Source organism: Sus scrofa, chromosome 8 (assembly GCF_054392235.1).
Source record: "Sus scrofa isolate SSC_HxYL_T2T_F1_AM1 chromosome 8, Sscrofa_HxYL_maternal_Yorkshire_Landrace_v2.0, whole genome shotgun sequence".
NCBI classification, from domain to species: Eukaryota; Metazoa; Chordata; class Mammalia; order Artiodactyla; family Suidae; genus Sus; species Sus scrofa.
This window is the reverse complement of record NC_139390.1, coordinates 135,720,787-135,733,413: the sequence shown is the minus strand read 5'-3', so window position 1 is coordinate 135,733,413 and position 12,627 is coordinate 135,720,787. Positions and strand designations below refer to the sequence as shown.

The 12,627-nt window shown below is 37.5% G+C and overlaps 1 protein-coding gene and 1 long non-coding RNA gene across 10 annotated transcripts in view; both read right to left on the bottom strand.

Moving 5' to 3' along the window:
* LOC146401073 (uncharacterized) overlaps positions 1-4,028 on the bottom strand; it is a 40,029-nt gene extending 36,001 nt beyond the window's left edge. Inside the window, exon 1 of the long non-coding RNA XR_014811975.1 lies at positions 305-4,028. This is a non-coding gene — a long non-coding RNA (uncharacterized LOC146401073). The remainder of the gene's footprint in view (positions 1-304) is intronic.
* SNCA (synuclein alpha) overlaps positions 1-12,627 on the bottom strand; it is a 143,149-nt gene that overhangs the window by 110,076 nt on the left and 20,446 nt on the right. For all 9 annotated transcript variants that reach the window (NM_001037145.1, XM_005666990.3, XM_021100513.2 and 6 more), the window contains 1 exon segment: positions 10,120-10,262. In NM_001037145.1, coding sequence (NP_001032222.1) covers positions 10,120-10,262 — 143 coding nt within the window.

The following is a 12,627-nucleotide window of genomic DNA, read 5'->3' as shown; positions in this document are numbered from 1 at the left end:
CTATGGGATGCAGGGAGTTCCCGTCGTGGCGCAGTGGTTAACGAATCTGACTAGGAACCATGAGGTTGCGGGTTCAGTCCCTGCCCTTGCTCAGTGGGTTATCGATCCGGCGTTGCCGTGAGCTGTGGTGTAGGTTGCAGACGCGGCTCGGATCTCGCGTTGCTGTGGCTCTGGCGTAGGCTGGAGACTACAGCTCCAATTGGACCCCTAGCCTGGGAACCTCCATATGCCGCGGGAGCGGCCCAAGAAATAGCAAAAAAAAAAAAAAAAGACAAAAAAAAAAGACAAAAAAAAAAAAAAAAACCTATGGGATGCAGCAAAAGCAGTTCTAACAGGAAAGTTTATACTAAAACAAGCCTACCTCAGGAAACAAGAAAAAGCTCAAATAAACAAGCTAACTTTACATCTAAAGCAGCTCAAGAGAGAAGAATGGACAAGACCTAAAGTTAGTAGAAGGAAAGAAATCATAAAGATCAGAGAAGAAGTCAATGAAATAGAAACAAAGAAAACCATAGAAAAGGTCAATGAAACAAAAAGCTTGTTCTTTGAAAAGATCAACAAAATTGATAAACCCTAAGCCAGACTTGTCAGGAAAAAGAGAGAGGACTCAAATCAATAAAATCAGAAATGAAAAAGGAGAAGTAACAACGGACATCACAGAAATACAAAGGATCAAAAGAGACTACTATATGCAATTATACACCAATAAAATGGAAAACCTAGATGACGTGGACAAATTCTTAGAAAAGTACAATCTTCCAAGACTAAATCAAGATGAAGTAGAAAGGAATGGACCAATCACAAGTGCTGAAATTGAAACTGTGATTAAAAAACTTCCAACAAACAAAAGTCCAGGACCAGATGGCTTCACAGGTGAATTCTATCAAACATTTAGAGAAAGATCTAACACCTATCCTTCTGAAACGATTCCAAAAAATTGCAGAGCAAGGGACACTCCCCAACTCTTTCTATGTTGCCACCATCACCCTGATACCAGACCAGACAAAGATACCACAAAAAAAGAGAACTACAGGCCAATTTCACTGATGAAGATAGATGCAAAAATCCTCAACAAAATACTAGCAAACCAAATCCAATGATACATTAAAAGAATTGTACATCATGATCAAGTAGGATTTATCTCAGGGATGCAAGGATTCTTCAATATCAGCAAATCAATCATTGTGATATACCACATTAACAAACTGAAGAATAAAGACCATACGATCCTCTCAATAGACGCAGAAAAAGCCTTTGACAAAATCCAACACCCATTTCTGATTTAAAAAAAACCTTCAGAAAATGGGTATAGAGGAAACTTTCTTCAACATAATAAAGGTTGTATATGACAAACCCACAGCTAACACCATTCTTGATGATGAAAAGCTGAAAGAATTCCCACTGAGATCAGGAACAACACAAGGATGTCCCCTCTCACCACTGTTATTCAACATAGTGTTGGAAGTCCTAGCCACAGCAATCAGAAAAATAAAAGGAATAAAAGGAATCCAAATTGGAAAGGAAGAAGTAAAACTATCACTATTTGCAGATGACATGATACTATACCTAGGAAATTTTAAACATGCTGCCAGAAAACTGTTAGAGCTCATTCATGAATTTCACAAAGTCACAGAATACAAAATTAATACACAGAAATTGATGGCATTTCTAGATACTAACAATGAAAAATTAGAAAGCGAAATGAAGGAAGCAATCCTGTTTACCATCACATCCAAAAGAATAAAATACCTAGGAATAAACCTACCTAAAGAGACAAAAGACCTGTACTCTGAACACTATAAGACACTCATGAAAGAAATCAAAGACGACACAAACCGATGGAAAGACATACCATGCTCTTGGATTGGAAGAGGCAATAGTATCAAAATGACTATGCTATCCAAGGCAATCTACAGATTCAATGCAATCCCTATCAAATTACCAAGGACATTTTTCACAGAACATGAACAAAATATTTTAAAGTTTGTGTGGAAGCACAAAAGACCCAGAATAGCCAAAGACATCCTAAAAAAAGAAAACTGGAGCTGGAGCAATCAGCCTCCCTGACTTCAGACTATACTACAAAGCAGCAATCGTCAAAACCATATGGTACCGACACAAAGACAGAAATATAGATCAGTGGAACAGAATAGAAAGCCCAGAACTAAGCCCACGCACCTACATCCAACTCATCTATGACAAAGGAGGCAAGAATATACAATGGAGAAAAGACAGCCCCTTCAATAAGCGGTGCTGGGAAAACTGGACAGCCACATGTCAAAGAATGAAATTAGAACACTCCCTAATACCATACACACACACAAAAAAAACTCATAATGGATTAAAAACCTAGATATAAGACCAGATACTATAAATCTCTTAGAGGAAAACATAAGCCAAACGCTCTCTGACATAAACGACAGCAGCATCTTCTCAGATCTACCTCTTAGAGTAATGAGAGTAGAAACAAAAATAAACAAATGGGACCTAATTCAACTTAAAAGTTTCTGCACAGCAAAGGAAACCCTCAACAATACGAAAAGAACCCACAGAATGGGAGAAAATCTTTACAAATGAATCAACTGACAAGGGATTAATCTCCAAAATTTATAAACACCTCCTACCACTCAATACGAAAAAACCAAACAACTCCATCAAAAAATGGGCAGAATCAAAAATCATGTGATCATCTCAATAGACGCAGAAAAAGCATTTGACAAAGTCCAACATCCATTCATGATCATGACCCTCGCCAAATTGGGTATAGAGGGAACATTCCTGAATATAATCAAAGCCATTTATGATAAACTCACAGCAAATATAATACTCAATGGGGAAAAACTGAAAGCCTTCTCACTCAAATCTGGAACAAGACAGGGATGCCCACTCTCACCACTGCTCTTCAACATAGTTTTGGAAGTCCTAGCCACAGCAATTAGACAAACAAAAGAAATAAAAGGCATCCATATAGGAAGAGATAAAACTGTCACTGTATGCAGATGACATGATACATAGAAAACCCTAAGGACTCAACCCCAAAACTACTTGAACTGATTAATAAATTCAGCAAAGTAGCAGGATATAAGATTAACATTCAGAAGTAAGTGGCATTTCTGTATACCAGCAGTGAAATATTAGAAAAGGAATACAAAAATACAATACCTTTTAAAATTGCACCTCACAAAATCAAATACCTTGGAATACACCTGACCAAGGAGGTAAAGGACCTATATGCTGAGAACTATAAAACTTTATTCAAAGAAATCAAAGAAGATGTAAAGAAATGGAAAGATATTCCATGTTCCTGGATTGGGAAAATCAATATTGTAAAAATGGCCATCCTACCCAAAGCAATCTACAGATTCAATGCAATCCATATCAAATTACTCATGACATTTTTCACAGAACTAGAACAAACAATCCAAACATTTATATGGAACCACAAAAGACCCAGAATCGCCAAAGCAATCCTGAGAAACAAAAACCAAGCAGGAGGCATAACTCTCCCAGACTTCAAGAAATACTACAAAGCCACTGTCATCAAAACAGTGTGGTACTGGTATCAAAACAGACAGACAGACCAATGGAACAGAATAGAGAATCCGGTTATAAACCCTGACACCTATGGTCAATTAATCTTTGACAAGGGAGGCAAGAACATAAAATGGGAAAAAGAAAGTCTATTCAGCAAGCATTGCTGGGAAACCTGGACAGCTGCATGCAAAGCAATGAAACTAGAACACACCCTCACACCATGCACAAAAATAAACTCCAAATGGCTGAAAGACTTAAATATACGACAGGACACCATCAAACTCCTAGAAGAAAACATAGGCAAAACATTCTCTGACATCAACATCATGAATATTTTCTCAGGTCAGTCTCCCAAAGCAATAGAAATTAGAGCAAAAATAAACCTAATCAAACTGAAAAGCTTTTGCACAGCAAAGGAAACCAAAAAGAAAACAAAAAGACAACTTAAAGAATGGGAGAAAATAGTTTCAAATGATGCAACTGACAAGGGCTTAAGCTCTAGAATATATAAACAACTTATACAACTCAACAGCAAAAAAGCCAATCAATCAATGGAAAAATGGGCAAAAGACCTGAATAGACATTTCTCCAAGGAAGATATACAGATGGCCAACAAACACATGAAAAAATGCTCAACATCGCTGATTATAAGAGAAATGCAAATTAAAACTACCATGAGATATCACCTCACACCAGTCAGAATGGCCCTCATTAATAAATCCACAAATAACAAGTGCTGGAGGGGCTGTGGAGAAAAGGGAACCCTCCTGCACTGTTGGTGGGAATGTAAACTGGTACACCCACTATGGAGAACAGTTTGGAGATTCCCTAGAAATCTATACATAGAACTTCCATATGACCCCACAATCCCACTCTTGGGCATCTATCCGGACAAACCTCTACTTAAAAGAGACACGTGCACCCGCATGTTCATTGCAGCACTATTCACAATAGCCAGGACATGGAAACAACCCAAATGTCCATTGACAGATGATTGGATTCGGAAGAAGTGGTATATATACACAATGGAATACTACTCAGCCATTAAAAAAAAGAATGACATAATGCCATTTGCAGCAACATGGATGGAGCTAGAGAATCTCATCCTGAGTGAAATGAGCCAGAAAGACAAAGACAAATACCATATGATATCACTCATAACTGGAATCTAATATCCAGCACAAAAGAACATCTCCTCAGAAAAGAAAATCATGGACTTGGAGAAGAAACTTGCGGCTGCCTGATGGGAGGGGGGGAATGGGAGGGATCGGGAGCTTGGGCTTATCAGACACAACTTAGAATAGATTTACAAGGAGATCCTGCTGAGTAGCATTGAGAACTTTGTCTAGATACTCATGTTGCAACAGAACTAAGGGTGGGGGGAAAAATGTAATTGTAATGTATACATGTAAGGATAACCTGACCCCCTTGCTGTACAGTAGGAAAATAAAATAATTATATATTAAAAAAATGGGCAGAAGATCTAAGCAGACAATTCTCCAAAGAAGACATACAGATGGCCAAAAAAACACATGATGTTCAATTTGACTCATTATTAGAGAAATGCAAATCAAAACCACTATGAAGTACCACCTTACACCAGCCAGAATTTGGCCATCATCAAAACGTCTACAAACAATAAGTGCTGGAGAGGGTGTGGAGAAAAAGGAACCCTAGTACACTGTTGGTGGGATTGTAAATTGGTGCAACCACTGTGGAAAGCAGTATGGAGATTCCTCAGAAAACTAAAAATAGAACTACTGTTTGATCCAGCAATCCCACTCCTGGGCATCTACCCAGAGAAAACCGTGACTCAAAAAGATACATGTACTCCAATGTTCATTGAAGCACTATTTGCAATAGCCAAGTTATGGCAACAAACTAAATATCCATCGACAGAGGAGTGGATAAAGAAGAGGTGATACATATACACAATGGAATATTACTCAGCCATTAAAATGAATGAAATACCGGCATTTTTAGCAACAATGCATCACCTAGAAATTATCATGCCAAGTGAAGTCAGTCAGTCAACAAGACACCAACATCAAATGCTTTCACTGACATGTGAAATCTGAAAAAAGGATACAATGAACTTCTTTGCAGAACAGATACTGACTCACAAACTTTGAAAAACCTAGGGGTGGGGGATGCGCTGGGGATGTGGGATGGAAATCCTATAAAATTGGATTGCGATGATCATTGTACAACTATAAATGGAATAAATTCATTGAGTAATAAAAAAGTAAATAAAAATAAATTTGCATCAAGCTAAACATGATAGCTCTGGTAATACAAAGGAAATAAGGACACAAAAGTTTTGGATCAGAATGTCAAACCTGACAGTTTTCATTTCTGCTTTGTTTTATTCATCTAGCACACATTTGATCAGCTATCCTCCTACAAATTAAGGCAGGATTATAGGGCATGCATGCTTCTATTTGTTTTAAATCAACATTTTTTCTGGATAACTGTGCTGGGGATTGTGAAAATTATTTATGATATAATCTATTTTTCCCAAAATGACACTGTTTTGGAACTTTATTCTGATTCCAAAGGGGAAAAAAAAGATGAAACCTGAATATTTCAAGTATCTGAGGCTATAAATATTCCAGGCTTATTTCTTGCACAAAACCTATTCATCTCCATGTAGATAAGTCAATGCCTGACAGGATGTGAAAATGAAGCTGACTGCTGTAATCATTGTCAGGCAGTGTCTTTATAGTTTATTCAGAACTTACACTTTCTTTATGTCCAGAAGATTACAGAAATAAAAATCATGGACACCAAGGATCCAACTCTTCTAGGGAATTCCAGAGAGCATCAAAGAGGTGTTAATTTGTTCAGCAAGGATTTGAGCAGGAAACACACGCAAAGCACTGTTGAGGGTTCAAGGATGGAGCAGATGTTCTGGTGAATAGCTATATGTTGAAAACACAGATGCACCACATACCAACTCTTATTCAAGTGCCTTTCTTTTATAATATTCTTCGTACAAGAGGATCATTTGTTTTCAATAGGAGTGGGAAACATCAACTTTTATTTATATAACATCTGAACTTAAAACTTGAATACCTCTGCCAATATATTTGTAGCCTGTATCTACTGTGCCAATCAAGTCAATGAGCTCTGAGAAATGAATTGTATAGCTAATAAGCTCTTGTGTGCACACAGATAAAACCAGAGATCAGTATATGTATTATGCTGATGTATTAAAGAAAGAAGTTAATAATATTTGATTAAAAATTCTTAAAATTCAGGATAACCTGTTTGTCCTTTAATCTGGTATCTTATAATTAGAAAGTATTACTAAGGATGTCTTTGGTGCATATGATCAAGTTCACAGAAACACTTAAGTACCTGCAGTTATATCTCTCTGTTAACATCAAAAGGAGAGGAGTACACCAAAACAAGCATTCCCAAAGGGATAATTTAGCAAATAAAAAGAGAAAAATAAAAATGAGCTCCTGGAGCTCTGGGTCAAAAAAAAAAATCAAGAAAACACAAAAGAGAGGACAGAAAGAAAGGGAGAAAGGAAAAGATGGATGGATAGAAGGAAGAAATGAAAGGAGGGAGTGAGGGAGGATGGAAGGAAGGAAGGAGGAAGATTTGTTCCCTCATCAATCAGAAAATAATGGACCAAATACCCTCAAAGAGCATAAGGGCAGAACACTGATGCAGCCAGTCATCTTGCAGTGTTCCTGATAGTCAAGAGAAACACCAACCCCAAGAGAAAGGCACAGCCATTAATCTGCTTCAACAAGCTAAAACCTGTAGCCCTGCTCATCATATTCCCCTTCTTCCTGTGAAATATAGCACTGGTTCACATTGGTATTATTCTCCATGTAGTCCTTGAATTAATCCATTTCTTTCCTTTTCCCTCACCAACACCTTGGTATTCACAATCATCTCCTTTTGCCACCATAGCCCACTAATTGGTCCCTGGCTGCTACTCTTTCTTCTCTTCAATCTACAGCATCCTTAGATGCAGAAGCATCTTTTCAACATGCAAACTTATAACCTGACATCCAGATTAAGTGCTTAAAATGCTCTCATACATTACTTTATTTTTAGAATAAAGACTAATGTTTTTAACACGGCCAACTGAGGTGGCCCAGCTACATCCTGATTCTGACTCCAGCCGTCATCTTTGATTTGCCACAGCCCCCTCCTAACCACATTATATTCCCTCATCTTGTTGCTTTTGCCTAGAAGGCTTTTCTTCTAACTCCCACACTTAACAATTGCAAGTCATTCTTCTGGATCTCACCTGAACCATTACTTCCCCTGGCAACCCTTTGTGATGCCCTCCCTTTCCTCTGCCCTGCAGTAGCTGGGTCAAGTCTTCATTTAGACATTGTTGACGTTATGTACGCCATGGCATTTATCACAGTGTATTCTTACACATTTACTGTGTGGTGATTAGATGAATACTACTGAGCTTTATCACCAGACTATAAACTCAACGAAGAAGAAAACAGTGCATAGTTTTCTCATCACTTTAACCTCAATATCTAACAAAGTTTCTGGCACATAGTAAATAAGCAAATTTATTCAATGAACAATGAGTGTCAAAATAGGGGTCATTAATAAGCAGTTAAAGCAACAATAAATTCCTTGTTTCCATTCATCAGAATCAACTCTGATCACAGTTTGAAGGATGAAATTATTTCAAATTTCATAAAGAACAGACTCAATGATTTTGTTTGAACTTTAGAATTTTTGGCATCCCATAGATGTGGCCAAAATGAAAGTTAATTAGTGTCTTCCTTGGGTTATTATTAGAAACTCAGAACTTTATTGCTAAATTGGGATTTAACAATTTTCTAGTACAGATCTCTCATTATACAAGGAGGAGTCTTAGGAGATCTTCAAAAGGTCATTCAGCCCGTTGGCGACAGACCAGGGATGAAAATCAGCCATTTAAACTCTCAGTTCAATTTTTTTTTGCTACAACTGTGCTGTAATTTCCAGGTTTATGACTTCATTTTCATATTAGAAATTTGTAAGACCCTATAAGTACCCATAAGAGAAATCTCTCCAAAAGTTAATTTTGTCACATCATTTAGATTTGTGCTTTAAAACATTAAAATAAAGAGCACTATTTTTGGATGGGTAAAAGCAAGCCCAATTTTGTAAGAAATGAAATATTTGCATGCCTTGTTAGCAATTTACATTAAGTGGCAGTGAGATGGGGATGGCACACGTTTCCCTGGTTTCTTAATATTCTAAAGCAGAGAATTTTCCCAGTTCAATCTGGTTGTTCCATAATTCCCAAAAGAAAGGTAAAATTTGAGGAAGGGTTTGAGGAAGCAACATTAGTGGATGGAAAAACACTGCTGGTTTTCAGTCCATTACAATTGGTGACCTTAGACTGCTTCCTTCTCCTTTGTGAATTTCCTCACCTGTACAATCAGGACCTTGGTCTCAATCATGGCTATATTCCAAGATCCCTGCTTATCGTTTATTTCCTTTCTCTTCCCCCCCTTAATGCAATCAACATTCCTTAATTATCTCCTACATGTCAGGCACCCTTCTAGACACTTGTGAAACATCAGTGAACTAGTATATTCTATCTCCATGGTGCTTGTTTATTGGATAAACAACATGCATAAAAATAAGTAAGTTAGTTATTATTTTTAAAGATAATCAATGGTTTGGCCAAAAAAGAAGAAAAATACAGAGTAGGGAAATTACGAACAGCAGAAGGAAGAGAATGGCTCCAATATAATATAGGCCAGGAGAAACCTTACTGAGAAAGTACTGTTTGGCATAGACCTGAGGGAATGAGGGAGTGAGCCAAACGCTTAAATTCAGGAAAGAATTTTCCAGGAAGAGTCAAGGAAAGGGTACGCCTTATGTGTTCAAGGTAGCAGGGAAAAGCAAGAGTCATTCTACTGCCATGGTCATGAAACCTGCAAAATTTCATCTTCCAGTTGACATCTCATTTTCTGTTGCTTACTTGTTTAGAATGAAAGTCATAATAACTCTTGAATAACCTTCCTAGAATCTCATTTGCAGAGAAAGGCAAAGTCAGAATTCTTCTGAGAATCTTAAAATCACCGCAAAACCACAGCCTCTGGCTGGTAATATAGTTTAAGCCTCTCCGTTTCCAGAAACATATATTTGGAAATGAACTCTTATGTAATAAGCAAATGTAACATTTAATAAGAGATGATGTCACCCCGAAAAAAATCAAGTAAAAGAGTCTCATTTGAACATTGAGAGATTGCGCACAAAGAATTTGCTATATCCCAACAAAGAGAAATTCCAAGATTCCAAGCTGACATAAAAGCACCCATTCTTTCTGAAATGTCACTGTTCTTTTGAACATTTATTACACTGTTCATTTCATCAACTTTCTTCCTGGAAAATAAAACAATCACACTTATTGTACAATCTTCATGGCATTTATCTGGGTAAATACCTCCAAAAAGAACATGCATATTAAGGTAGTATTTTTTTGTGAGGGAGGGTCAAGCAATCCCCCCGCCAAGTAAGCATCTTATTCCTGCCTAGTGTCTTGCCGGAAAATGCACTGTGATCTCACCAGCTTTCAATATAACATAAGATATGCAGCCATACCTTGCCCAGCTGATCCTTTTTGCCAAAGCCAGTGGCAGCTGCAATGCTCCCTGCTCCTTCCACTGTCTTCTGTGCTACCGCTGTCACCCCTGTCACCACTGCCTCTCCAACATTTGTCACTTGCTCTTTGGTCTTCTCAGCCACTGGGATAAATCAAGAACAACAGATTAAGGGCTTTTGAACCAACAGCAACTTAAAATAATTAAACATCCACTAGCCATGATCTTCTAAAGATGTCTATTTGCACAGGTAGATACCTAAAGAGTCTGAAGAAACAAAAGCTACAGAGATTTCTAAGTGAGCATGGCTTAGCCAAACACAGAATCATTGCTAAGATAGTCTATGGTAATCATGCAGATATTAAAAGATGTTTCAAGTTCATGATCACAAATTTAGAGCCAGGAGCAATTTCAGTTTGGTTTACATTTTACTGAGGAAAGTTTACAGAAAGCAATGCTTACAGGTGCAGCTGTATCAACCTCAGCATGACATTTATTTCTTTATTTCAAGACCAAATTTTCAATCTCACTCAGCATGTTTGTTTCCCCACACCTTCGGAGTCACACAACACATATGTGCTCTCACACATTAGCATCAGAAATAAATAAAGGCTGATTATGAAGGAACTTTGATCCTTTTACAAAACATCAAGTATAAAAATAGAAGGGTTTTAGTGATCAGATTGGTTTTCAATCATGTTAATGGAAACAAAAGAGCTAGGCATGAACTAAAGTATGAAATTGAAATAGCTTATTGAGCACACTTACAATTTCTTTTCATTAAACAAAATATAGTGACTCAGTAGATTTTTACAAATAAGTTAAAAATTTAAGAAGATGGTGTAAATAGTTTGGGATTAGATTTTAAAGAAATTAATCTCCTATCAAAAAATCTCTTTGAGTTCCCATTGCAGCTCAGCAACTAAAGACCCTGACTAGCATCCATGAGGATGCGGGTTTGATCCCTGGCCTCACTCAGTGGGTTAAAGATCTGGCGTTGCCGTGAGTTGTGGTGTAGGTTGCACACATGGCTCGGGTCCTGCGTTGCTGTGGCTGTGGTGTAGGCCAGCAGCTACAGCTCCGGTTGGACCCCTAGCCTGGGAACCTCCATATGCTGCAGGTGCAGCCCTAGAAAGAAAAAAAGACCAAAAAAAAGTATTAGTATCTTATATAACTATGTATGTGATGACATTGCAAATATCAAATACAGGAAGCTCTGTCAACAAAGTTCGTTCCAATGCAATTAAGACTTTTAATGACAAGGCAGTAAAAAGATGAGATCCTGCTCCTTTAAATAATTTCAAGGGCAATAGAGAGATAAAACAACCTTTCACTTGAACTTCATAACAATTATACATGTCAGATATGGGCCTTGCATTCTTATCTTTATCAATGCAATGATTGCTTTCTTTTCTCTTTGCCTCACAAACTCATTTCTTGTCTGCTGTTTTTCCACATCTCAAGAACTTAGGGTTTTTCATAATGATTTTTATTTTTTTCCATTATAACTAGTTTACAGTGTTCTACTAGTTTACAGTGTTCTATTGTACAGCAAGGTGACCCAGTCACACATACATGTATACATTCTTTTTTTCTTACATTATCAAGCTCCATTATAAGTGACTAGATACAGTTCCCAGTGCTATACAGGAGGATCTCATTGCTTATCCATTCCAAAGGCAATAGTTTGCATCTATCAACCCCAAATTCCCAGTCCATCCCACTCCCTCCCCCTGGCCCTTGGTAAGCACAAGTCTGTTCTCCAAGTCCATGAGTTTCTTTTCTGTGGAAAGATTCTTTTGTAACGTATATTAGATTCCAGATATAAGTGATATCATATGGTATTTGTCTTTATCTTTCTGACTTACTACACTTAGTATGAGAATCTCTAGTTCCATCCATGTTGCTGCAAATGGCATTATTTTTGTTCTTTTTTATGGCTGAATAGTATTCCATTGTGTATATATACCACTTTTTCTTAATCCATTCACCTGTCGTTGGACATTTGGGTTGTTTCCATGTCTTGGCTATTGTGAATAGTGCTGCACTGAACATGCAGGTGCATTTGTCTTTTTCAAAGAAACTGTGGCTTTGTCCAGATATATGCCCAAGAGTGGGATTGCTGGGTCATATGGTAGTTCTATGTATAGTTTTCTAAGGCATCTCCATACTGTTTTCCATAGTGGTTGTACCAATTTACATTCCCACCAACAATGCAGGAGGGTTCCCTTTTTGCCACACCCCTGCCAGCATTTGTATTTGTGGACTTATTAATGAGGGCCATTCTAACTGGTGTGAGGTGGTATCTCATGGTAGTTTTGATTTGCATGTCTCTAATAATCAGGGATGTAGAGCATTTTTTCATGTGCTTGTTGGCCATCTGCATATCTTCTTTGGAGAAACATCTATTCAGGTCTTTTGCCCATTTTTCCATTGGGTTTTTTTTGCTGTTGAGTTGTATAGATTGTTTCTATAGTTTAGAGATTAAGCCCTTGTCAGTTGCATCACT